This window comes from Artibeus jamaicensis, unplaced genomic scaffold (genome assembly GCF_021234435.1).
Source record: "Artibeus jamaicensis isolate MK-2021 breed Jamaican fruit bat unplaced genomic scaffold, CSHL_Jam_final contig_797, whole genome shotgun sequence".
NCBI lineage: Eukaryota > Metazoa > Chordata > Mammalia > Chiroptera > Phyllostomidae > Artibeus > Artibeus jamaicensis.
The window spans coordinates 2,134,036-2,158,983 of NW_026521977.1; the positions used below are offsets into that span (position 1 = coordinate 2,134,036).

The following is a 24,948-nucleotide window of genomic DNA, read 5'->3' on the forward strand; positions in this document are numbered from 1 at the left end:
AGCAGGTGGGGGCATCTGAGCAGCTGAGATGAACTGTTCATCATCTCGTGTTGACAACCTGGTTGGGCAAGAAAGTCTCTGTGGCCCAGGAGGAGAAACTGCTCCCTGGCTCTTCGGGCTCCTTGGCTTCGCCTGGAGCTGCTGTCCTCACAGTCCCACACCCTGCCAGCTTTTTTGGCAGGAGTGTGTTTTCACCAGGTGAGCATGTGGGTGGGAAAGGAGGGGGCGTGCCAGCTGGGACAGAGTGAGCTGGCTTCCTCTATGCCCCGGGCGAGCGCGAGGTGCAACAGGTGGGACTGTGAACAGGCAGATCTTGGCCCGTCCTAAGGAAGTGCTTTCTAACAGTGGCAACAGATCGTATTTTGTTTGCCTCGTGTTTACATACCTAGTCCTGGCCTGGCCCAGAGTAGGTGCTTGGTAAATGTTTTTTGAATAATGATTGAATGCTGATGTCTTATTCAGAAATGTAGTGAGCTCTCTGTTACTGGAGGTATTTGAGCAACAGCTGCCTTCATGAGAGGGTTGGAGTGTATCATCTTCAAAGCGCTTTGCAGCTGGGAGATCCCATGGGTCTATGACTCAGGTGACGATTATGGTAAGCCTCTATTGTGTTGTGACACACGCGGGGCTTCAGGTGGCTTGGAGAGGGACAGAAGCACATGTGTGTGCACACACACTTATATACACCCAGCTGCTGTTCTCACCGTTGTTGGCTGAGCCTTGGTTGTGTAGGAAGCACATGAGATATAGGCTTATGGTGGGCAGCATTTCTGAAACAGACCCCCAAAGACGTCTCTCGGTAACCTCCAGACCCTTTGAACATCACAGACTCCTGGGGTTACACTGTGCTGTACGGCACAGTGGACCCCCAGAGAGGGCAGTTCCCAGGTGGGCCTCACCTAACCACGTGAGCCTCGGAGCAGGGAGCTTTCCCAGGCTGGTTATAGAAAGGGAGGTCAGAGAGATTCGGAGCATCAGCACCACAAGCCATGCCTGTCTTTGAAGATGGAGAGGTCTGTGTAGGCATGGAGTGACCCCTGCTCAGGGCCAGCAAGGAACAAGGGACCTCAGTCTATGGCCACATGGGACTGAATTTTGCCAACACCCTAAATGAGCTTGGGAATGGATTTCCTCATAGAGTCTCCAGGGAAGAGCCAGTAGCTCAGTGTGGCCAACATCTTGATTTTGGCCTCTGTTGCCCTGAGCATAGAGCCCAGCCAGGCCCGCCCAGATTTCTCAGTGCCTGCAGCCATGTGGCTGTGGCAGTTTGTCATGCAGCAAGAGAAAATGAACACAGGGCCCTCTCCTTGGGCCCTGTTTAGCTTTCCCAATGTTCTGAGATACAAGCTTAGGGTTAGCTCTGGTTATTCCGAGTCCTTGTTTAAGGTGAGTGGGCCCTGAGGAGGAGTTGGCTCATCTGTTGTTAAGTCTAAAACCTGCAAAGTCTGAGATTTGGCAGTAAAGTTCACATGTGACAACCGAGGCTCGCCTGAAGACCATGGCTGGAGTCATAGATGTCTTCAAGAAGGAGAATTCTTTGGACATTAGCAGGTGGATACTGGCTTCCTCGCTGGCCGGAAGAGTATGTACATTCCTAAGACAGTCTGGGTGGGGTGTTGGCTTAGTCAGCCTTCTGATCGTTGGAGGCTTTTTTTTTTAAATACGATTTTTACTTGTTGCTCACCTTACATGTTACCTTGCTTCTCCTTGTCAGGACCAGCCATCAGGCTGCCCTGGCTGAGGCATGTGCAGAAGTTGGCATAGAGATTAAGAACAGTGACTTGGCAGGCGTGTGAGTGACACAGAAGCCAGTCTCAGGGGACCCAAGTGAGCCTGTCAGAATGTGACAGGGAGTCCAAAGTAATGGCTTTTCCTCTAAGTGTGAGTGTCCAAACAATGACAAAGTGAGAACCTCATTAGTCGAGGTGATGATGGACTGATGGGAGTTGGCGTCCCCCCTCCGCTCCGTGCTGTGTGATGAATGGATGGCAGGCAGGGGGGAGCCTGGGGCTGAGGCTCCTGGAGTTCATTCAGGCTGTTTCCCAAACAACCTAGTGCACCTGTCATGCAGGGCCAGTGGCAGGGCAAAACAGACTCCTGGGAAGTGGCCGCCTCTATTCCAGGTGTAAACAGTCTTGTCCCCAGAGAAGCGAGCCGTGGCATGCAGAGGGTGTATGAACAGGGGAAGGAACTGTGGTTCCTGCAAAACAGCCCCTGGGTCTATGCGGAGACCTGGCCAAGAGCCAGGAAGAAGACAGCTGCTTCCTGTGAGCCATGAGGCTCTTTTAGACATTAACCAGTTTCTCCACACCCTATAGATGACACAGGTGCCTAGAGAAAGGGAGGGGTCTGGTGGACTCTGGTGGGGCACGATTGTCACCAAGTCCTTTGTTGGTGGCTGTTGGCCCTAGTTGTGGTGGGATAAATATCCACAAGGCTGCTGGGCCCTCTGGCACAAGGTAGGGTAACTAGTCTTCTTGTTTCTAGCATGGGCGCCAATGTGCGGCAATGCTAGGGGACTGTGTTCCATCGGAAGCAGAAGGAGACACAGGAGAGGGGCGTGTTCAGGGCCTTAGCTCCCTGCTGTTAATTCCTGTCCTGGGATTCTAGGACTTGGGGTGGTGTCATTTGAAACGTGACTACTTAGTTAATGAGGAAGGTGAGTCTTTCACAGATCGGCATCACAAATAAGCATGAGCTTATAGCATTTTAAACCAACCTTGTGCCCATTTCTCCAGGAGTTCATGAAGTCATATTTTGGTGCCAAGGTGACAGGTCCAAAGGGACCTGAAATTGATGTGGAATCATTCCGTTTTTCATAACAGAGACACATGTCTGTGCCCGGCCAGCAGAAGCAGCTGGGAGGGCACATGTGTCAGACTGGAGGAAGGCGCAGCAGGGGTGACGGGGCGGAGCAAGGACCAGGGAGCAGGCAGGCTGAGGGCTCGCTGACACCCCACCTCCTGACTCTGAGTAAGCCGTCTCCCATCTCCGGGCCCCTGACTCTTCTCATGAAACAAGCTGGTGAGACTGGTCCATTGTCATGATGTCTTCTGGCTCCAGTGCCCCGAATTTCTAACTCTATGAAGAACGGTGTAACTTCTCTCTGTGAGCCTACTCATGGTTCTTCCTAAGACCATAGGCTGGGACTAGAGCTTGGGTTACCTGAAGTTAGCATGCGGGTTGGTTTGACATTGTCCTTAACCTCCCCTGTCCTGGGTGGTCTGCCCTCTGTCTCCTGAGACACCACCTACTCTAATGCTCTGTGTGCAGCGCAGACAGCCCACAGCCATTGTCAGTGACCACAAGGTTGGGTGTCTGGATGGCTGTTCTGTATCTTATGCAAAGAGATGTGTGCAAGAGCAAGGCTCAGATAATTAGGTCTTCTTAATGGCAGGGCCAGCATCAGCGACTAATCCGAGCAAAATTCTTCTGCCATGTGCATAACAAGACTCTATCACTTGCCCCAATTAGCTACTGATGTCTCCCACTTCTCCTTGTCCTTGGCTTTTAGAAAGAAAAGTTTCAAGATGATTCGGTCCCAGTCCCTGTCTCTGCAAATGCCAACGCAGCAAGATTGGAAGGGCCCCCCGACAGCCACTCCGGTCATGTCTCCCTCAACCCCTGTGCTCCCTGGAGCACCTTCCCAGGCCATGCCAGCGCCCTATGCCATGCCCGAGTACCAGCGGGTAACCATCAGCGGAGATTACTGTGCCGGGGTAAGGTGTCTCCCCCTCTCCGCTCTCTGTGGAATCCCCTGGGGGCCGTGTGAGGGTTGTACGTGCCTTGTGCAGAGGCCAGGGCCCCTTGGGCCATTGGGGTTATGCCCAGCCGTGCGGCCTGGCCTGGTCCGTGGGTGTCTGGGAGGAAGTGGGCAGGAGGCACAGGAATCGGAGAAGAAGGAGGGCCCTGGCTGAGGATGTGGGGTGTAGGTGTGTCTAGGGTGCCGTCCATCCCTGTAAGGAGGCCGTAGGGCTATGGGCTGGCACACTCCGGCCACGGTCCCCTCAGTTCTGTATCTCCTCTGACCCTATAGTGCCACGGGTGTCCAACCAATGTGGTCACAGGCCACATGCAGCCCAGGGAGACTGTGGATGCGGCCCAACACAAAATTGTAAATTTACCTAAAACACTATGAGATGTTTTTGTGATTATGTGTTGCAGTGTATTTAATATGTGGCCCAAGACAAAGCCTCTTCTTCCAGGGTGGTACAGAGACACCAAAAGATCGGACACCCCTGCTAGCCCATCAAGGAAGGTGCCAGCTTGGTCCCTTTAGTATTCCCAGTCCTTGAATGCAGCCAGAGTCCTTGTGTTGATTGCTTTGCTGATTCAGCTCTTCCCACATGTTCAGGCTCCGTACCCTTAAATACAGCCTAGCTCATGGGACAGGAAGAGAGGGTCTTCAGGAGAAAGTGAACATGCTGACTTACACACCAAGTCACTGAAGATGTGCTGATTTCACCCAGTAGGGAGATGCATTTGTACTGCTTATTTGGGAAGAGAAGTATCGTTAAAGGTAGTGCCGGGGTGAAGTTTGCTTCTATCTCCCTGGCCCTCAGCCTACTGCACGTGCCTCAGTTGGCCTTGTTATTGTCTCTCTCTTTCCTTTTTAACTGCAGGTTTAGAGTACATAGTACACCTGAGAAAGCAGACTGGCTCACTGCTCTTCTTACACATTTTCCCCAGCTATAAAAATATTTATATTATTTTTCCAGTAATAGAGAATCTTTGCATATGGAATAAGACTTAAAAGATACAAGAATTATATCAGTTTTCCAGCCACCCAATTCCCTTTCTCAGAGGCAGCCCTTGGTTTTGGGTTTTTTTGTGTGTTCTCACAGATGGCCTGTGTACTTTACAATGAATAATGTGCACATAGTTTATTTATCTGTACACAAACCGTAGCTTACTATACACATTACACAGATGAGCCTAGCTTTTTTTCACTTAACAGTACATCTTGGAGATAATGCCTTATCAATAGATAAAGAACCTCCTTGTTCTTTTTTACAAACGCATGGTGTTGCACTCTGCAGATGCACAATGTCTTACTTCAGTGCCCAGGGATGGGAATTTGGGTTGGGCTGGAAACACTGCAGGCCTTGTCTAAAGGTGCATTGCCCCGACCAGGAGCCCTTGGTGTCCGCCCAGCCTCCCCTGTGTCGGCAGAGCGTGGGAAAGGGAGAGTCAAGGTAGGCTGACGGCTAGCTGAATGGAAGGACATTGGCCTGGGGCATGAACCAGCTTCTTTCAGTCGGTCTCCTGGCTAGCATGTCCCAGGGTGTGGGGGGCAGCTGGTCCCAGAGAGCTACAAGTCTGTGACAGGCAGGCTGACCTTGCAGATCTCCTTGGCCCCCAGGGGGTCTGCTGTCAGGCTACAGGTTGGTTGGTGGCTGCTGGTCCACTGTGGCCCTGAGCACCCTCCTGTGTATCTTCAGCTGTGGCCTGAGCCTCGCCGTGCTGAGTCCATCGGTTCTGCAGGCAAAGTGTTTGGCTTTGTTGTTGGCAGGCCTGTGTTTTTGTCTAAGGTGTTTTTGTCTGCTCACCTATTCCCGCTGCTCTCAGAAGCCAGCCATGGAAGGACTAAAATGGAATTAACACACCTTAATGGGGACACTAGGGTCAGGAAAGGAGAAGCTACTCGCTTAGCAAAAAACAAGTAATTAGTAAAAGTATAAAAACATGCACGGAGGATATATGCCAACTTCCTTCCTCTGAGGATGGAGTGGTGTGGGGGAGGGGAGGGCAAACTTTTAGCTGTGTTTGTGATGATTTTATATATTCATACATCTAAGAGATCGAAACAATGATGAAAAATATTAAAATTGTTTTCTCTGGAAGGAAGACACATGGGTGCTTGTCATAGTGTCTTCAGTGCTTGTCTGTGTGCTTAAAATATTCCAAAAGTAAAGTGATTTTTTAACTAGAGCGGAGGAGGAAGGACACTGTCAGGCCTCAGCCCCCCCCACGTTTCTCCCCACTTGCCTCTGTCCCCCCTCTGCCACGTCCCCTGTCTGCTGTTGTGACAGTTTGGCTGCTTGTCTCCTGGGCACATGCGGACTCTGCCCCACGTGTCCTTCCCAGACAGTCTGAGATCAGTGAGGCCACCTGAAGGTGGGGGTTCATCTCATCCATCTCTGGACGGGCAGCAGCCCTGGGAAAACAGACATCCTTGGTCTCTGGGGGTCACGCAGATGGGGAGGGATTTATCCTCCCTGGGTCTTGGTCCCCTGTGGGTGAGATGGGTTTCAGTGAGGACCAGATAAAATCTACAGAAAGAGTCTGGCACGTGACTGGGCCAGTTAGTGCTTGTTGACGGAGTGCCTTGGGGTGATTGACTGATGAATCTGAAGCCCGGGGATGGCAGAGCAGCACACGGACCATGCAGCAGTTTTTGTTTTTTTATCTCCAAAGGGCCCATATATTTTCTCAACTGAAAGTGATGATACTCACCCTCATGAGGCATACGGTCCAGGCTTTCCGTCTTCATGTGCTGGGTGCAGCAGGTTTGTGGCTTAGTCAACGGCCTTGGGGCTGGCCTTGGGGAGTGCAGGCTGGAGTACCTGCCTCCCTCCCAGAAGTTCTGACTCTCTTCCTGTGTTGGGGGTCCCTGAGACCACCCCTGGGGCCAGTGATCTGCTAGGAGGACTCCCAGAATGCAGCACGTAGCTGTACTCTCGTTAGGATTTCTTACAGTGAAAGGACGCAGAGCAAAATCAGCCCGGGGCACAGGCCCCTGAGGTAGAGTCTGGAGGAGACGCTCTCCCAGTGGGGTCACTGGAACACACTTAATTCCTCAGCATCAGACTGTGACAATATGTGTGACTTGTCATCTACCACAGAGGCTCATTAGAGGCTCAGCGCCCAAAGATCTTATTGCAGCTGGTCACACATCTGCATAGCACATCCTACATTGCAGGCTTCCAGAAGGAAATGTTCAACCTGAACCAGAGTGTTCGTGTAAACAGAGTGTTTGTGTAAATAGTGAACCACTCTGATTAGTTAGGGAACTGTGGGAATGCTTCTGAAACCCAAGTTGCCAGCTACCAGCCAAGGGCCAGCCCTGCAGCAGATCTTGCTAAGGATAGCAGTCTCAGGCTGGCTACGTGAACGCTTTTCTGCACACCTTCTTCTGCAGATCACTGTGGAGGACTATGAGCAGGCAGCCAAGAGCCTGGCCAAGGCCCTGATGATCCGGGAGAAGTACACCCGACTCGCCTATCACCGCTTCCCAAGGACCACAGCCAAGTACCTGGGTCATTCACAGGCGGACACAGCACCCCCAACAGAGGCCCTCCCAGGTACGCCGCTGGGCTGCGGGTGGGGTTTCAAATGGGCCGTGGCCAAGAGTTGGTCAGGATGTTTCACTAGCTGGATGCATCTCCCCTGGATGGTGCTGTAAGGGCAGGGACCTGATACTGATTTCTCCTACTGAGTTTGCTAGCTTCCCCAAGATTGAGTCTATGTGCTGCACCCAGCATAGCGCTGAGGTGTGGAAGGTAGGAGAGAGAGGAAAAACAGTCCAGATTTTGGAAGTTTTCCAGGGAGGCAGGCAGTCTCATGTTGGGTATTTGAAACAACCCGATCAGCCATTAAATGCCTCACTGGTGGTGGGGTGGGGGTGAGTACAGCGGGCATGTTCCAGGGCGAGAGAAGTAGGTTCTGGAGTCAAACCTACTTTCTTATATTCTGATCTGAGCTCTGCCACTTTCTTGGGCAAGGTATTTCTCCAAACCTCAGTTTCTCAAGCTGTAAAAGGGGAATACTAACAATGCCTGTCCTCTGGGCCTCCTAAGAGGATTATGTGAAGGAGTGCAGGCGAAGTACTCAGCGCAGTTCTGGCATCTAGTGAGTGTTCGCTGACTGGCAGCTTTGTTTATGCTGCGGAGTTTGGGGGAGGGGAGGTCAGCGAGAGCAGGAGGGATCCCTTTGGCCTGCGAAGGGCCCAGGAGCAGCAGAGACTGTAGGTAAGCGATGTGAATGAGGACAATAGGAAACCTCGGTACTGAGATTTGGGGGGGGACCCAATGAGGGCCTAGTGGTCTGTGCCAGGGCCTGTGAACGGGCTGCCCCCTGCCCCCTGAGTGTAGTCGGTGCCATCTCTGGCTTCCTTGTAGCTCTGAGACCTGGTCTGGGAGTATCTATTACCCCTGGGCGCCCTGGGTACGTCCCAACCCCTCCGCACCCACTTCTCTGTCTGGCTGAGGGAAGTTGGTAACACCTGCCACGTTTTGGGCAAGGACAGGCAGGAATGGCTGTCAGATGTGCACTTTATACAGGACAGAGTGACCGGGGGTCCTGGGCAGAAGTGTGGTGGGGTGGAGGCTGTGGCTTCACCCAGGCAGTTATACTGCCTTTGTCCCGCAGGCCACTGGCACATTTTAGGGACTCCTGTGGCTGTGCCTGATGGGGGCACATCAGTTCCCAGCTCTGTGCTGCTTCAGCCCATGATGCCTCACATCTGCTCCAGGCGCGGTCTGCTCTGAGCACTGATGGGGGACTTCCAGGCAGGGCACCCCACATTGGTTGCTTCCTTTGATGAAGACTCCAGGGTTTCCTCCTGCCTGGGCTGGCGTCTGGGCAGCTGGACTGGATGTGGGGTTGGCTAATGTACAGAGGGGAAGCCCCCAGGTCCACTGCTGTTAAGCAGAACCTGTTCCTTGGCCAGAGAGAGAGAGCCCATGAAGAGCTAGGAAAAGTCATCATGAGAATAATGCCCTATGATTTATGTGTCTGGCATTGCTATTTACAAAGCATCTTCCTATACCCTCTATTGCAGCCCTCATAACAGGCTGTTAAGGCAGGGGGGTGTAATCCTCAGATGAGCAGAAAGGATCAGAGGTAAAGTGGTTTGCTCAATGTCTTGTAGCTGAGAAATAGCCAAGAGTACTTTTCTGCCTCCTGTGGGCTAATTCAACCTATAGTGGTAGGGAAGACAGCTCTGCCTTGGGCATGCCCTGCTGTCTGGGACACAAGCCCTAGGCCAAGCTCATCTGGGGAAGGAGCGGGAGTCTTCCTTACTCAGCCCTTGGCTGCCCTGGGCTCAGGAAGACTTGGAAGGACTGGGGCAGTCATGCTCCCTGGGTTCCCAGCTGCTGTCTGTTGTCTTATCAGAAGACACAGCTACCATTTTAGAATGCCTGGTGGCCCTAAAGTGCCCAGCAGACTTCAGCTCATTCCAGTTAAATTTTAAAAGTTTGCCAGCTGTGTTCCAGGGACTGTTCTAGGAAATGAGGATCTAGCAGAGAACAAAACAAACATATACTACCCAAGATAACTACGTGAAATTATTTTACATAGTAGTAGGTGCTAGGGAAACGAAGTAAAGCAGGGAAGGGGGTGTGAGATGCCAGGGTGGGTGGGGGCAGGTGGGGGTAGTTGGTTTATACAGGATGACCAGGACGGGCCTCACTGAGAATGTGACTTTTGAGCTCACACAAGCTCAGGAGGTCAAGGGCACTTGGCCATCACTCAATCCTGTTTTGCAGACTTCCACCCTCTCCCACTGCCCCAGGAAGACCCTTACTGTCTAGATGATGCTCCCCCCAACCTGGGCTACCTGGTCCGCATGCAGGGGGGCATCCTCTTCGTGTACGATAACCCGGAGATGCTGGAGCGCCAGGAGCCCCACAGCCTGCCCTACCCCGACCTGGAGACCTACACCGTGGACATGAGCCACATCCTGGCCCTCATCACTGATGGCCCCACGTAAGCCCGCTTCCCCCCAGGCTGCCTCTCCTTGTTCTCCTTGGATGGGTGCTCTTCTGTAGGGAAGGGGCTGGGAGAATCCACCTGGGTCACCCCTTTGCTCCGGGTGTTCCTGCACTGAAACCATCCCCGAAAGAGTGGTCTCCCCTTTACCCAGTGCTCTGTGGGTTTCTGCAGCAAACCTCCTTCACAGGCCGGCGTATTCTTAGAGCTGGTCTCACCTGTCCTGCATGCGTGGAGGTGGAGCTTCCTCCCAGGCGTGGTGACAGCCTTGCAGTCCGCAGCCCAGGCCATTCCTGTAGATGGTGGAGGAGCAATGAAGACTGTTGCTTCCGATGTTGGGTGTTCTGTGTTTCTGGAGGGGAGAGTGCCGGGAGTCTGGGAGCTTGGTGCCATGACACCCCTGTGGTGCTTGTGGGCTTGGCTTATACTAACCTGGCAAGAGGTTGTCTTCTTGAATTTGGTCCCTCACTTTTGGGTGCGCATCTAAGCTAATCAGCAATGATGTCCAGCATGACTGGACACTGAGTGGCTGTGCTGTGTGTGCCCAGGCAGGACTAGGGGCCTGGGAGAGGGAGAGGGTGCTGGTTACCCCGGAGGAACTTCTCTCTTGCCCTGCCTTTTGGGTTTTGCTGGGAATGGACTGGGGGCCAGTATCTAAGGGAGGAGAATGGGCCTGAGGGGGATGGGCAGGTGGCTCTTGTCCCGCACTGATCTGAGGGCAGATAAGACCTAGGAGGGAGGGAGGGAGGGGCATTTCCGGAGAGGCTTGCCTCCCGCCGGCCAAGTGAGAACCTTTGAGGGAAAGCCTTGAGAGGGAGGGGAAGACGGTGAAGGTGCAGCTCTCACGGTGAATCCCGCTTGGCACAGAGCCTGGGTGAGATGACCTTTGAAATCCCTTGTGACCCTGAGACACTCCTGCCAGCCTCTCTGGGGCTCTTTATGAAAGTCTGAATGGTGCTAAGGGAGCTGCTGTTGGTGGGGGCACAAGGAAGCAGGTGGCACGAACTGCGGTTGCAGATTTCGTTTGGTTGTGGACACAGACGTGTGGCCAGGCATCCGGGCTGGGCGTGGGGTGGCGGTTGGCCTCCAGCAGTGAGCACCCCACCCCAATGGGTTTTTTGCTAGCTGGTGGGGGCATTGGTTTTAGCAGAGATTTATGTCTTAGTAACGAACATCTCTGCATTTCCTTTCTGCCCACAATGCAAGCCTCAGAGTTGAGAGGTCCCTAGGTCTTGGGGTCTGGGAGAGATGTTTTGGTGAGATGGTGATTTCTCTGCAGGCCAAGGTGGTCAGGTCATGCCTGGGAGTCCAACTGTGTTCTCGGTCTCCTGGGCAGAAGTTAAATTCCTTTCAAAGAATTACAGGTGGCTGAGGGTAGATGGGAGGAAAACAAAAGGGAAGGGTGAAGGAGGGAGATTTTTTACTGAGTGTCCACTCTGCTCAGAGGCGGGTCCTTCATATGTATAAACCAATTTAACCTTCCTGTTAATCTTGGGCATTGCCTGCTCTGTATTTGTTCATGGGAAGTAGAGGCTCAAGATCAATTGCCTAAGCACATAGAACTAGAAGTGAAAGAACTTGTATGAGGTTGCAAAGTCAGTTCCACTGCCCTGGGCCAGCTGCCCGCTGGTTTCATAGAGCACGGGGATGTGGCTACACAGCTCAGGTGGGTTGGTGGGGAGCTGGGACCTCCTCAGCCCTCCCTCTCCATCCTGACCTTCCACCTGAGGGTTAGCCCGGCATGCAGTGGAGGTCCCCAAACTGGAGAGCTTGATGAGACTTCTCACTATGGTATCTCCCCCTTCCCGATCTGCAGGAAAACGTATTGTCATCGACGACTGAACTTTCTGGAATCCAAGTTCGGCCTTCACGAGATGTTAAATGAAATGTCCGAGTTCAAAGAGTTGAAGAGTAACCCCCACCGAGACTTCTATAATGTGAGAAAGGTGTGTTCGAGGGCCAGTGTGCAGACCCCTCCCGGTCACCCTCTCAACCCACTGGCATGTGCTGAGCCCGTCTGGGGTTGGTCTGCTGTGCGGCCTTCCTTGGGCAGAGCAGTGTGATGCGATGAGCGGAAGGAAGACAGGCGGGCTGCCTTTGGTGCATCAGGCCACGATGCCTCCAATGGTGCTTGGTACCCACGTTGCGTATCTGTTGGAGTGTGCCCTGTTGCTTGGAAAATAGACATGACCTCTTAACTGGTCATGAGTTGAGGCCAGGTTACTGGGAAGGGAGAAGATGTGTTAAATTCATCATGGAGAAAAAAGGTTGACTTCTTTGGACTTGGGAGTTTCTGCTTTTGCTTCCTTTGAGGTCAGATGTGTTTAAAAAGCATGTGCTCCCTCTCTGCAGACCCTCTGAGAGAGCTTGGCCTGGGCTCACGTGGTGAATGACCTTGGTCTCTGGCTTTCCCATTTTTTCCCATTTAACTAATACACAGCAAGGCAAGGGATTAGTGCCAAGCATGGGGCATTTGATATTGAACGAGAGTCACTTCCTGTCCATAAGAAGTTCCAAGTCAATAGTGACAGGAGTGGCTTTGGGAGAGGCTGGAACTGAGATGGCTTGAAGAGTAGGATTTAGCAGGGAAGAGGGTGGGGTCGGGAAAAGGAAGCGATGGCATCCCAGGCAGAGGAGGCAGAGGTGACGCACTGCAAATGCCAGGAGGGGGAGAGTGGTGTTAGAGAGGAGAGGGGTGGAGCCCTGTGTCGGCATAACCGCTACAGTGCAGTGTGGCTGGAGCTCAGGTGTAGAGGCTGGGGGAAGGGAGGCTGCAGAGGTGTGTGGGGCTCTGGATCTTGCAGGGCCCGTGGGCTTCTCAGAGGAAGCAGGGAGTGGCTGGGGTATGGTAATTAGCTGGGAGAGAAGCTGATGAGATCAGGCTACCTGCCTGGAAGAGGAATGATCACACCTGAATCACAGCAGAGTCATCACCTCCACAGGGCCCTCTGTCCCAGATGGGACCTCTGGAGGACTGCCCGCTCTCTGGGTCACCTTTGATAAGGGAGAGCAGGGCCAGGGAGGGTGTGGCTCCCTTGGGCAAGCCCAGCTCTGGCTGGCCGCCCTCAGCCATTGGAGGCAGGAGGCTCCCTCTGGGGAGGCCCCAGGATCATGTCTGTTAAGCATCCTGGTGTCTGGCATGGACTCCCACTTCGATGGAGTCCTTAAGAAATGAGAGCCTGGCTTCAGCTCATGGTCTGTGAGTCTTGTGGAAGTGTTTGGGAATTTCCAGACGGAGGTGAAAGAGTATGTGTAGACACTACCTTCCTGGCATTTTCACCTTCAAGCACCATTTGTGCTTCTCTGTGAGCCTTAGGTGTTCAGACAGGTGGGCATCTCAGTGTCCACACAAGCTCCTCTCGGCCCTGCCCAAGTGCACCCTGCATGTCCAGCACGTGCCCAGATGGGCACCCAGGCCCCGTGCCATCCTGCCCCCTATGGGTGAATGCTCCGGGCCTGACTGCTTCCTGCCACTGGGCCCAGGGGTCCTTGCTGGCAGCACCGGTTCTGACCCTGTTTGCGTCTTATGGAGGGGGGACCCAGTGGGTGTTCTGGGCTGACCAGCTGCTCTCTGGCTATAGTGTGGGAGAGTCCCTGTGGGGCTCTGTTACACCCCAGAGCCCATCCTCAGGGTTCTCTGTCACTCTGGGGTTATGTGCTGTCTGGACAGAGATGGCCTTGACCCCTGTGCTGTGACACTATAACCGAACGCAGGTCTGGCTGCCCACCGCTACGGAAGCTAATACTTGAGGCAGTTGCTGATGTAAAGGAAAGTGGTTTATTTGCAGATGCTGGCCACCTGGAAGATGGGGGACTCTTGTCACAGAGCCCATCTCCACCTCTCAGTGCAGGCAGAGGTGTTTATGGGAAGTAGAGGGGAAGAGAACGAAGAGATCAAGGGAGGGGGTTGCAAAGTCCTCTGCGTGCAGATGAGCCCCGCCCATTCCGAGACGGACAGTGATGGTCCGGTGTGCATCACCCCGGGTTAGTCATCCTGGATTCCTGTCATCCTAGATCCATGGTTAAAGGCCAGCACATCTCCGGAGCTGGGATGCCCTGAAGGTTGGGGTCTGTATCTTCTGAAGTTAGTTCCTAGGATTTTATTTACCCTGGGAGCTGGTACTGTGGGGGGAGAGCTGGCTTTCTGAAACCCAGGGTGGCCTCCGTGTTCCCGAGGTGGCTGGCAGCATGGTGGGGGCACGCCAGGGCCGTGCTCGGCAGAGCTGCGCGTGGCGACGATGTGGGTGGTGTTTGTGATAGTACCTGCAACACTGCAGAAGGTCATGGGCTATGACACCACAGGGCCCAACTGGCAGGACTGTGTGACGGAGACAAATGTGTTTTGCTCAGAGCTAAGAAAGAGAGGCTGAGTAAGTTTGCGGCTTGGGAGTTGGGTGGAATTAGGCCTTGACCGGTTTGTGTTGTATCAGGGATAGCAAACAGGTTTCATGTTCTGTGCCAAACGACCAGTTAGGAGTGACTACCTCAGGCTGCTCCCGAAGTGTAGTGAAAAGGTGCTGTAATTGATTATTGATGTCTGCATGGGTATGGAAACAGTCACTGTTGGCCTCGGGGCCAGATATCGGCCTGCCCTGTCTGGAAACTCTGCTGCTTGTTGAGACCTGAATGTTAGGAGAAAGAAGAAATGCAGTTGGATCTTCCAGTGAAGTGAAAACACTGACATCTAGTGAGGTCTTTTATGTGTTCTCAAAATAATCATCTTGGATATTTTGAAGTTGGATGCTTTCTGCATTGTCCAGTTGTTTTCCTCACTCATCTTGTGACTCAGGGGAGCAAAGATATACTGTACCCCTGCAGTGTGTCACTGGTAAGCCGGAGGTTGTGACAGGAAAACCGGGAATGTGTTGAGTCACGCTGAGGTGGTCGAGTCCAGCTGTGTCTGGCTGCGCTAAGCCAAGCTGACCTTCCCCTGTGTGGCCACCTGAGCCCAGCCCATCCCTGAAGTGCCTGAGTCTTTGTACTATGCTTTTGGTGCTTGGAATTGTTTCTTTTCTCTGATGTCTAGTGGTCTGTCTTCCTGTATTAATGGCAGGAAGGGCCTTGATGAGTGACATGGGCAGGCTGGTATAATGCTGGGACAGGTTCTAGATCAAATGTCTGGCCTGGCATGACTTGGAGATGCCTGGCCAGTGTGGACAGCATTCCCAGGCCTGGCACAGTGCCCGGTTAGCTGCAGAAGTAACTGCATAGTGCAGTGTGGCTGCCAGTGGCACCCTGGCTAGTGAGGCTGCTACCACCCTCCTGGGAACCTCCCTTAGGCCCTTCGGGCGCTTGGAAGGGGAGCCAGAAGGCCCACTGTGACCTTAGGCTGTCCTCAGCTTGGCCAGGGCTCTGTTTCTTTGACGCTGGTAGCCGAAGGGAAGGCTCTAGGGGTTCTAAGACAGGTCGGTAGGTGGAGTGGGATTTTGTGGGCTCTCAGTGTTATACGAGCATGTGGATATTATCAAAACTACTGGGGCCTATTATACCTGTTCATTTGTTTTATTCACCCATGAATCGATTTCATTAATACATCATATCAGGCTCTGGGGAAGGTGCTGGAGATTTAGATGCTTCAGACATGATCCCTGTCCTTGAGGAGCTCCCAGTCTAGTGAAGGGGAAGCCAGGAAAGTAGAGCGGAGCAGGAGGACATGCACAGCACAGGGAGAGTCTGTACTGCGCATGTCAGGTTCCCGGGCTGGGCGAGGGGAGGCTCATCAGCAGTGCTTGGGGGATCGGGACTGGCTTTCAAGTGGAGGTTGGAGGAAATTTCCAGGTGGATGAGAGCGATGAGTAAAAAGGAAGGAATGCCAGGCCAAGGAAATTCATGGGCAACGTGACGTGGTGTGGGAAAGCCTGTTGCCTCGGGCACCTGGAAATGCTGTCGTGGCTGAAGCAGAAAACCGGGCCGGTCAGAGCAAAGATAAGGCTTGACATCAGCCTTGAATCCCAGGCTAAGGAGCTTGAGCTTAATCTTGAAGACATGAGGGGCATTGATGTTTTGTCATGAGGAGAGTGGCCGGATGCAGCCTGCAATTTAAAAAGATCTCTTGATGCTGGAAGGAGGAGGATTGGGCAGCAAGGCCAGAGGAACGGAGACCAGTCCCAGTGTCTAGAGAAGCAATGGGGAGGGGGCATCCAGGCTTTGGTGGGGGCTGCCTCCATGGCCCAGAAGGTCAGAAGGGGGCTCTGTGCTCCCCCTCAAGGGTTGGGAGTCCTGCCTGTTGTTGCCAGCGGAGGTGCCCCAGCTCAGGGGTCGGCGGGCTCTGTGTTGCAGGTGGACACGCACATCCATGCGGCTGCCTGCATGAACCAGAAGCACTTGCTGCGCTTCATCAAGCACACGTACCAGACGGAGCCTGACAGAATTGTGACGGAGAAGCAGGGCCGGAAGATCACCTTGCGGCAGGTGTTTGACAGCCTGCACATGGACCCTTATGACCTCACTGTGGATTCGCTGGACGTCCACGCGGTGAGTGAGCTTCTGCCCCGGCGCCTCCATCGGTCCTGGCTGGGGACTCAGCCCCTTGAAACGGAGCCACGATTGTGCTGGGAGAGAGGCTGGGTGTGTAAGCAGCTCCTCCTCTTCTAGCCGTGGAGACCGTGAGGGATCACTCGGCCTCAGAGCAGCGAGGCAGGGAACAGCCCTGACACAGGGCTGCCACCGGGAGTCAGCAGGTCCCGGTTCTAATTCCACTTCTGTCACTGAGGAGTTGTGTGTCCTTAAGCAACTCACTTACATTCCTATTTCCTTGCCTATAGAATGGTGAATGCCACAAGCCCATCGACATTTCAAAGTAATTAAAATACTAAACGATGGTGCAGCTACTATAGGAAACAGTATGGAGTTTCCTCAAAAAGTTAAATATAGCATTTCCACAGACTCCAGTGGTTTTGGTCCCAGGTCAGTTCCCCAAAGAATTGAAAGCAGAGACTAAAACTGATACTTCCATCTCAAGGCTTCTAGCAGCAGAATTCACAATGCCCCAAAGGCAGGAGCAGCCCAAGTATCCATCAACAGGTGAATGGAAATACAAAATGTGGCACGTCCATGCGATGGAATGTTTTTCAGCCTTCAAAAGGACAGGAGTCTGATATCAGCCACAGTAGGAATGATCCTGGAGAACATTGCGCTAAGTGAAAGGAGCCACATCCAAAAGGACAGTGTTTGATTCCACTTGTCTGGGGTGCTTAGAACAGGCAAGTTTGCAGAGACAGAAAGGAGAGTAGCGGATGCTGGGGGCTGAGGGGAGGGGAGAACGGGGAGTCCTTGTTTAATGGGCACAGAATTTCAGTTTCACAAGATGGAGAGAGTTCTGCACACGGATGGTGATGATGGATGCACAACGACATGAATGTGTTTGACGCCCCTGAACTGAACACTTAAAATGGCCATGGGAGTAAATTTTGTGCTGTGCATGTTTTACCACAATAAAAAAGTCTGTGTTGAAGAATGACATACGGTGGAAACAGTGCCTTCTGAAGTCTAAGCGGTAACAGGACACACCTTATTGATTGTTCAGTTGCTTAGTACTCTGCTCACTCCGTGGTGCTTTGAGCCACAGTAGCTTAGGGCACGAGGCCCCCTGCCTGGTCCTCTTTCACAGAGGGCCTCACAGAGGGACGCCCAGGCTGACCGAGCGGGGATACCTGGGCCTGGCCCCAGGGCATTCCAAGAGTTTATGCAAGAACTGACATAGAAGACATCTTTCAGCGTGGCCGTGTGTAAGGCCACCTTGTAAAGGCCTGGGAAGGAGAGTGTGTGGTGGCCGCAGAACGGTGTGGTGAATCTATTTGGTGGCCTCCTCTTTCCAGGGCCGGCAGACATTCCACCGCTTTGACAAGTTCAACTCGAAATACAACCCTGTGGGGGCCAGTGAGCTGCGGGACCTGTATTTGAAAACTGAGAACTACCTGGGAGGAGAGTACTTTGCTCGGATGGTCAAGGTGAGCCCTCAGCCTCTCCAAGTCCTCCTCAGCTACCTGACAGCATCGGGGGTGGGGGCGGGGCGTGTGTGTGGCCTGTCGTCATGTCCTTCTCAAATCCCTGTCCATCCACTGTCCAGCTCCAGTGAGGTCCAGGTGCTCAGGGCCCAGTGCTCTTGCCCTGGCCGCCAGCTCCCAAGCCTGGGCAGGCCAGTGTCCACTGCAGGCAAGGGCAGGGGGAGGGTATCCACCGTGGGAGCACTCACAGCGTCCAGCCTTGCTGCCCTGTCTGTCTGCAGCCTGCACTTGGCTGGGAGCAGCTTAGCTCCATGTGGAGCCGTGTCTGCTGCTTGGCCTGGTTGTGCACACGGTGGTGCAAACCCCAGGCCTTTCTCTCCTGGAGGGGGCCTCTGCTGAGGCGAGTGAGTACGTACTTGGCAGCAGGGTGATGTAGATGAGGCCTTCCCAGCCTGGGAGCAGGTGGCTGAGGGAGCGGCAGGATCCAGCAGCTGGGGTGCTGTTGGCCTGACCTGAGCTCTTCTTGGTGCCAGGAGGTGGCCCGGGAGCTGGAGGAGAGCAAGTACCAGTACTCAGAGCCGCGGCTCTCCATCTACGGCCGCAGTCCTGACGAGTGGCCCAGCCTGGCCCGCTGGTTCATCCAGCACAAGGTCTACTCACCCAACATGCGCTGGATCATCCAGGTGCCCCGGATCTAGTAAGTGAATTGGCCTGCTGTCTGCCTGAGCTCTCTGGGGCCCCAGCCTGTCCTGCATGGGCCACTGAGCCTGCACTATTGACAGGTGGGACCTGTTCTGGTGCGAACTGAGGCCTCTTCTCCCCAGGGATTTTCCTGTAAGAAGGGGTGGTCAGCAGAAAGTCTTTGTGACAAGTTGTTATTCTTTAAAGAATATATATGTGCAAATGCCTGGCGGGAACGACTGCCTGTCTTCTTCTCGCTGCAGGATGCAGATGTCCTTTTGGGTGAGTGGCCTCCATTGCTGGCCCTCTCCCTAAATCTGACTCAGACCACCACTGCCCTCCCCCATCTGGCTGGCGTGGGGGTTCCTGGCCCTGGACAGGCTGGGGCTTGTGGTTTAGGGGAACTGAGCTGAGTGGTGGAGAGTTTGGATCACTGGGCGATAGGAGGACTCATCTCTCAGACCCTTGGTCAGCCAGAACCCCTCCGCCCTTCTCCCAGGAAGGCCTCTGGCTGGAGAGGGCTCCCTGATGGGTTGGGTAGGTGCTGAGTCGCCAGCCAGTGCCTGGTGTTGCAGAAGTTGTGGGGATTTGGAGAGCAGGGGGAGGGTCTGGGTTCAGGCCACACCTCTGCCTTCACTCTGGGTGTTTCAACGGTGAGGATAGCTGCTTAAGAAAATGACTGAGGTAAACCTCAGACGGGCCAAGGGGGCTGTCAGGCCCACCCTGATCATTGTCTTTGCTTTCCCCAGTGACATATTTAGGTCAAAGAAGCTGCTGCCAAACTTTGGGAAGATGCTGGAAAACATCTTCCTGCCCCTTTTCGAGGCTACAATCAACCCCCAGGATCACCGAGAGCTTCACCTCTTCCTCAAATATGTAAGCAGGGGTGGTGTCCTGGCTAAGAGCGGAGGGCGCAGCGGTGGAGCAAGGGGAGGATTCTCCGTGGGTCGGACCAGGCTTCCCTCCTCAGATCCTGTCCCTGCTGTGCCCCAGGCTTGGCGTTGCCAGCCCCAAGAGGCCGAATTTCTAAAACAGCACTTCTCCCACCTGTCTCCTCAGGGGCAGCTCTGGGGCTGGGGGTGGGGGCAGGGTGCTGGGGCAGGACTGAGGAACCAGCTCCTGGCCGGGTGGGGCTGGAAAGACTTGATCTTGCCCCAGCAGCACTGAGCAGCAGCCTCTGTGTTCTTTAGAAAGGCAGACATTTCAGCTCTCCTGCTTTTACCTAGAAAGACAGTCCTCACACCTTAAGCACACAAGCCCCACAAAAGATTACCTACCTTCCGTATCTGGTTAGGGAGACGGAGAGAAGGGAGGTAGGAGAGGCCAGCGAGAAAGGGCGTAAGGGGGACCGGAGCTGGTCGCTTGCTCTGTGTGCCTGGCATGGAGGTAGCTGGAGACAGTGAGAAGCAAGTTCAGTATCTGGGGGAGGTTATGGAGATGATTTCGGACAAGGAGGGAGGCAGGGAAGATGCCGGAGGGCTGGGGTCCTGGGGCGGGGTGATTGAGTTGGTGCATGTGTGTGTGGGGGGTGGGGGAGGGCTACCAGAAAGGTTTGAACAAGCTGAGGGACACCGTGGACTGTATGTTTTAGACAAACGCCATCCTGGCTGTTGTGGTGAATGGCCCAGAACAGAAGGTGGCTGGAGGTTGGGGAGGGGGCAAGATAAGAGTCAGGGGCCTGTTCCTGCAATCAGACAGATGGCGGGACTTGAACTCGCCGTAACAGCTCAGTTATCGCTTGCTGCCCTCCCCGGTGGCCCACACCGCGGCATGATCGTGCTTCGACCTCCTCACTGCCCTACTTTACACCGTGTCGGTGTTAATAACACGCAGTGTTTGTGTTTGCCGTGTGTCGGAGCCCGTGCGAAGTGCTCTCCGGGGATTGTCTCATTTAATCCCCACACCAGCCCTGCGGAGCTCCGAGCTCCAGTGTGCGCATGAGGGGATTCAAACTAACAGGTGGCAGAACTGGGGCTCATCATATCCAGGTGCCTGACTCCCGAGCAGGTGCCATTACCCCTACACTGTACTGCAGCCTAAGTAAGAAACACGTGGCGTGCACAGGAGGCAGGCCGGGGACTCCGGGCAGAGTGAAGGGCATGCGTGTAGGTTGGCAGGACCCAGCAGAGCCTTCAGTGAGCTGGAGGGAAAAGCCTAGGGGGCCTGCTGGTGCCTGGTTGTGTTGGGGAGGGGACAGTGCTCCTTGCAGGGGCCGTTGCTCACAGTGGGGGAAGAGCAGACTTAAGGAAGAAGAGGAAGAGTTAAGGCTCAGCCCGAGGCCCTGCATCGGTTGGAACAGAGCCCAGGAGAGGGGCTGACATTACCCCCTGCCAGGCCCTGAGAGTTCCGGTGAGGCCTGGAGCTAGTGAGCACGGAGAGCAGAGCTCGACGCTCCCCTACTGCCCACGCCCCTGCAGGCCATGCTGAGACTACAGCGGGGACTCGCCTTTTGACACACGTGGCTCCGTGACAGGAAATATTCTCGACAGACCCTGGTGGTTCCTTGCTCCTTTGGGAGAAGAAGCAGACCTGGGTGGGCTTGGGCTGAGAGCCCCCAGTCTGGGCCGGTAGTGGAGCAAAGTGGGCGGTCTTTCAGAAGCCCCCCTCCCCAGAGCACTGCTGTGCGTGAGTGAAAGGAGGGACACGTTAGCAAAGCTGCCTCACGTCCTGGCCGAGAGCCTGTGTCCTCGTAGGTACATTTGTGGTCAGGGCCTGACCTCTGGGATCAGGTGACTAGGAAGCCTGAGACTAGGGCGGGGCCCCTGGGGTCGAAGTTTGGACCCCAGCTGAGCTGGCTCAGAGGGCAGTTCCCAGGGAGGAGCTGGCGAGCAGAGCCACCTCCTCCCAAAGCCGTGGCTCAGCCTTCCAAGGGGCCGTATTGAATGGGGCCCACCTCGGCCTGCTTGTGAAGCTTCCAGGCTATTTTTTCGTGAGTGCACCTGGGACATGCCCCAGGGCATTCTCCACCTACAGCCCCAGAGTCCAGATGCTGAGCCCATTTAGACTCCGAGCCTGGTGGTCTCCCATGAGCAAGCTGCTTAATCGCTTTGGCTCTGGTTTGCTCACCGCCAAGCCCTCCCTCGCAGGGTCGCTCTGAGGATTAAATTGGTTGATGTGTGGTAAGCCCTTCAGGCTGGGCCTGAAGTATAGCAGCTGCATGGGAAATGCCTGTCCCCTTCCCCCTCAGAGGAGCAGTCCCTGCTGCTGATGGCAGTGGCTGCCTTGCAGCACTGGCCTCCTCCTTGACACAGCAGTGGGTATGGGCAGTGGGCATGGCTGCCTCGCTGTTCCCCTGGCCCGAATGTCCCCTTGCCATGACACAGGGACTCAGCACTCTCCAGTCTGGCCTTCCGGGTGCCTTTGGAAGCCCTGGAGGCATAGATGGTGGCCTTGTGCCCGCTCCCCATCCTTGGCAGTGACCCTGGGCTCTCAGCTGAGGTGCGAACCTGAGAGGCCTGGACTCCAAGGCCTCCGGCAGCTCACTGGCCTCAGCTTGATGCAGGACCCCTTGTCCCTCCCAGGTGACGGGGTTTGACAGCGTGGATGATGAGTCCAAGCACAGTGACCACATGTTCTCAGACAAGAGCCCCAACCCGGACGTCTGGACCAGTGAGCAGAACCCGCCCTACAGCTACTACCTGTACTACATGTACGCCAACATTATGGTGCTCAACAACCTCCGCAGGTGGGTGGGCCGGCCCTGCACTCGTGGCCACGGGCCCTCAAACCTGAGACCCAGGGACATGCCCCCGCTGACTACCTGGGGCCACCCACACATGCAGTCACACCCACTGCAGACACAGTCCATCATGCATCCCACGAAGCCAAACCCCATGCCTGTACACACACATGTTCACTTACATCCACAAAGAAACTACTCGTGTACCTGTCCATCCCTGATGTGATATGTAGCTGTGCAAACACATGCATGTTCGCTTACCACCACACCAAGTGTTCACACATGCAATTATTCATGAAATAAGTCATCGTACCCACTATATGACTCTGTCCTGGACACTGGACACATATATGCAGGGAACAAAGCAGACTAAACCCGTGTCCTCACAGAGCTGGCAGCCGATGGTCTCACATGCACAGACTCCCACCAGTGCACACACGCAGGGGAGGCACGCGTGGCTGGAGTCGGGTGCCCAGGGCACAGGACACTGAGCCACCCGTGCCCCTGGGGCTCCCACCCCCGCTGGGCCCTAGGGCCTAACTAGCTCAGCCTCAGCCAGTGCTCATTTGTGGGGGTGGAGGTTTTGCAGGGGACCCACTGAAAGCACTTGGCCTGGTGTTGGGTGGGGGCAGAGCGTTTGGACGAGGGGCCTCTGGTTCTGGCTCTGCCATGGACCTGCTCAGCTCCACTCTCTGGGTTCTCTGGGTTTTTCCATTTGCATAACAATGAAGTTGGACTCAGATTTCTCCTGGCTTCCCTGGCTCTGAACGTCTGTGAATCTGGGCTGCAGGCCTGGCGGAGAGAGGAAGGGGAGGAGTGGGTGGAGGGCCGGGCAGGGTCTTTCTCCCACAAGGCCCCCCTCTCCGTTCCTCAGGGATGGCGTCTCTTGGCTCTGAGGTATCTGGGCCTGGCCTCCGAATTCTGGGAGGGACAATTTCCAGGGTGTCCTGGGTCCGCTGTGCTGACTCCACCATGGGTGACTGTCTCCCCTGAAGTAGGCCCTGAGCTAGGATCCCCGCCTGCGGGGTCCTGGGCAGCGTGGCCCAGGAGTTCTTGCTGACGGAGAGCCTGCCTCACTTGTCCTGCAGGGAACGGGGTCTGAGCACGTTCCTGTTCCGGCCTCACTGTGGGGAAGCCGGCTCCATCACCCACCTGGTGTCTGCTTTCCTGACTGCCGACAACATCTCCCACGGGCTGCTCCTCAAGAAGGTGACCAGGCCGTTCACGGACACCGTCCCTCGGTGGCGGTCCTGCCCTGGGCTCCCCTGGTGGGGGAGTGGGGACTCCTGGGTTCCTGCTTGCCCTCTGGGAGCCTCTGGCCAGTGGAACCTTCTTCTGGGCTGGGCTGTCTGTAGTCATCTTGGTTTCATATATAACTGTAGAATTATAACACAGTTTGGATTTCCAACATGGAGAGATGGGGGAGAAAAACCTATGTTGCTGTTGCTTTCACAGAAACAGCCACTTACAGCTTTTTAGTTTTCCCAGTTCCAACCTTTTTTTCCCCAGAGCACATTTCTAAATGCTTATTTTAATAATGAAGACAGATTTTTGGTTCCTTTTTTTGTCCGTTAACTTTGTATACTGAGCATTTTTTCTGTGCTGCAACATAATATCTATGCTCCTCATTCTGAAGGCCGATGGAGGGATGGCCTGCCATTTAGATGGTCTGTAATTGATTCTGGACAGAGTCCCAGATTTTCCCTGATATAAATAGTGCTACCATGAACTCTGCACTGGGTCTTCTCCGTCATCTGGACCACCCTCACAGGGCAGCGTCTGCTTGAACTGCTCCCCTGCTCTGGTCCTGGAGAGGTCTAATCACCAGCTGCAGTTCCGTGTGGGGTAGGTGCTGCACCAAAGAGCTGCTCTAGCCCAGTCAGGTCTGCCCCTTCCCACCCTGAGGATCCGGAGTGTTTGCAGTCTCAGCCTGGATGTTTGCAGTCAGAGCAACCAAGGAACCAAGTGGGGCATCTTCTGGACTGACCAGTCGGGGTCAGCGCCTAGGGGAGGGGAGCTGAGTCTGCAGGTTGGGGTCAGCTGGGCCATGTAACTGCCCTTCCTGCCCTGAGCTGGCCCCCACTTTGGGGGAAAGAGCAAGTACTTCCAACACTGGACAGGAGGGCAGTCCCAGGGAGGGATGGGCATGTGACAAGAATGAGGTGAATGGAGATGTCAGGGGAGGCGAGGGGGATGGGCGACATGGCTTTGGGGAACTCGGGCTTGGTTGGGGATGTGCACAGACACTGCTTAGGCCCCTGGCTTCCACTGATGATGCTTCTCCTCTGCTTCCTCCCTGTCCACCCTGTCCCCTCCCTCCCCTGGTCACCTGAGTTTGGTGGTTCTTTTGCAGAGTCCGGTGTTGCAGTATCTCTACTACCTGGCCCAGATCCCCATTGCCATGTCTCCGCTCAGCAACAACAGTCTGTTCCTCGAGTATTCCAAAAACCCTCTGAGGGAATTCCTGCACAAGGGACTGCATGTCTCTCTCTCCACCGATGACCCCATGCAGTTCCACTACACGAAGGTGAGGACTTCAGGGGTCCCCGGCAGGCCCCGGTCCTAGGCTGTTGCAGGCACCTGAGCATAAGGCTCAGTTCTGCTCTCAGGGTGGGTGGGGGGCCCAGTGAAGACAGCAGGGAAGCTCCTGGTGAGGGAAGAGTTCCTCCCAGGCGTGTGCTTTCAGGGTCCTTGAATCTTTGAAGGCACAGTTGCAATTCCTTGCCTTGTTCTGTTTTCCCTGCCTTTGAATTCACTAGCTCCATGATGCTAGTGAAGTTACTTGATGTCTCTCTCTGTTACTCCTTCTCGTGTGTAAAATGGAGATAAAATTGGCTCTACAGCTACCTGTACTGTATTGCAAGGCTCCACTAAGATAATGAACCACAGTCTAAAACAGTGTTTGCATATAGCACGTATCCAAAATGT

General features: G+C 54.5%; 1 protein-coding gene across 12 annotated transcripts in view; it reads left to right on the plus strand.

Moving 5' to 3' along the window:
- AMPD3 (adenosine monophosphate deaminase 3) overlaps positions 1-24,948 on the plus strand; it is a 319,382-nt gene that overhangs the window by 289,412 nt on the left and 5,022 nt on the right. For 10 of the 12 annotated variants that reach the window (XM_053673002.1, XM_053673010.1, XM_053673001.1 and 7 more), the window contains 11 exons: positions 3,515-3,719; positions 7,142-7,304; positions 9,492-9,711; positions 11,531-11,660; positions 15,994-16,188; positions 17,532-17,663; positions 18,194-18,357; positions 19,091-19,217; positions 21,863-22,026; positions 23,109-23,229; positions 24,374-24,547. In XM_053673002.1, coding sequence (XP_053528977.1) covers positions 3,515-3,719; positions 7,142-7,304; positions 9,492-9,711; positions 11,531-11,660; positions 15,994-16,188; positions 17,532-17,663; positions 18,194-18,357; positions 19,091-19,217; positions 21,863-22,026; positions 23,109-23,229; positions 24,374-24,547 — 1,795 coding nt within the window. The remainder of the gene's footprint in view (positions 1-3,514; positions 3,720-7,141; positions 7,305-9,491; positions 9,712-11,530; positions 11,661-15,993; positions 16,189-17,531; positions 17,664-18,193; positions 18,358-19,090; positions 19,218-21,862; positions 22,027-23,108; positions 23,230-24,373; positions 24,548-24,948) is intronic. The other 2 variants (XM_053673003.1, XM_053673011.1) reach the window with 2 other exon arrangements.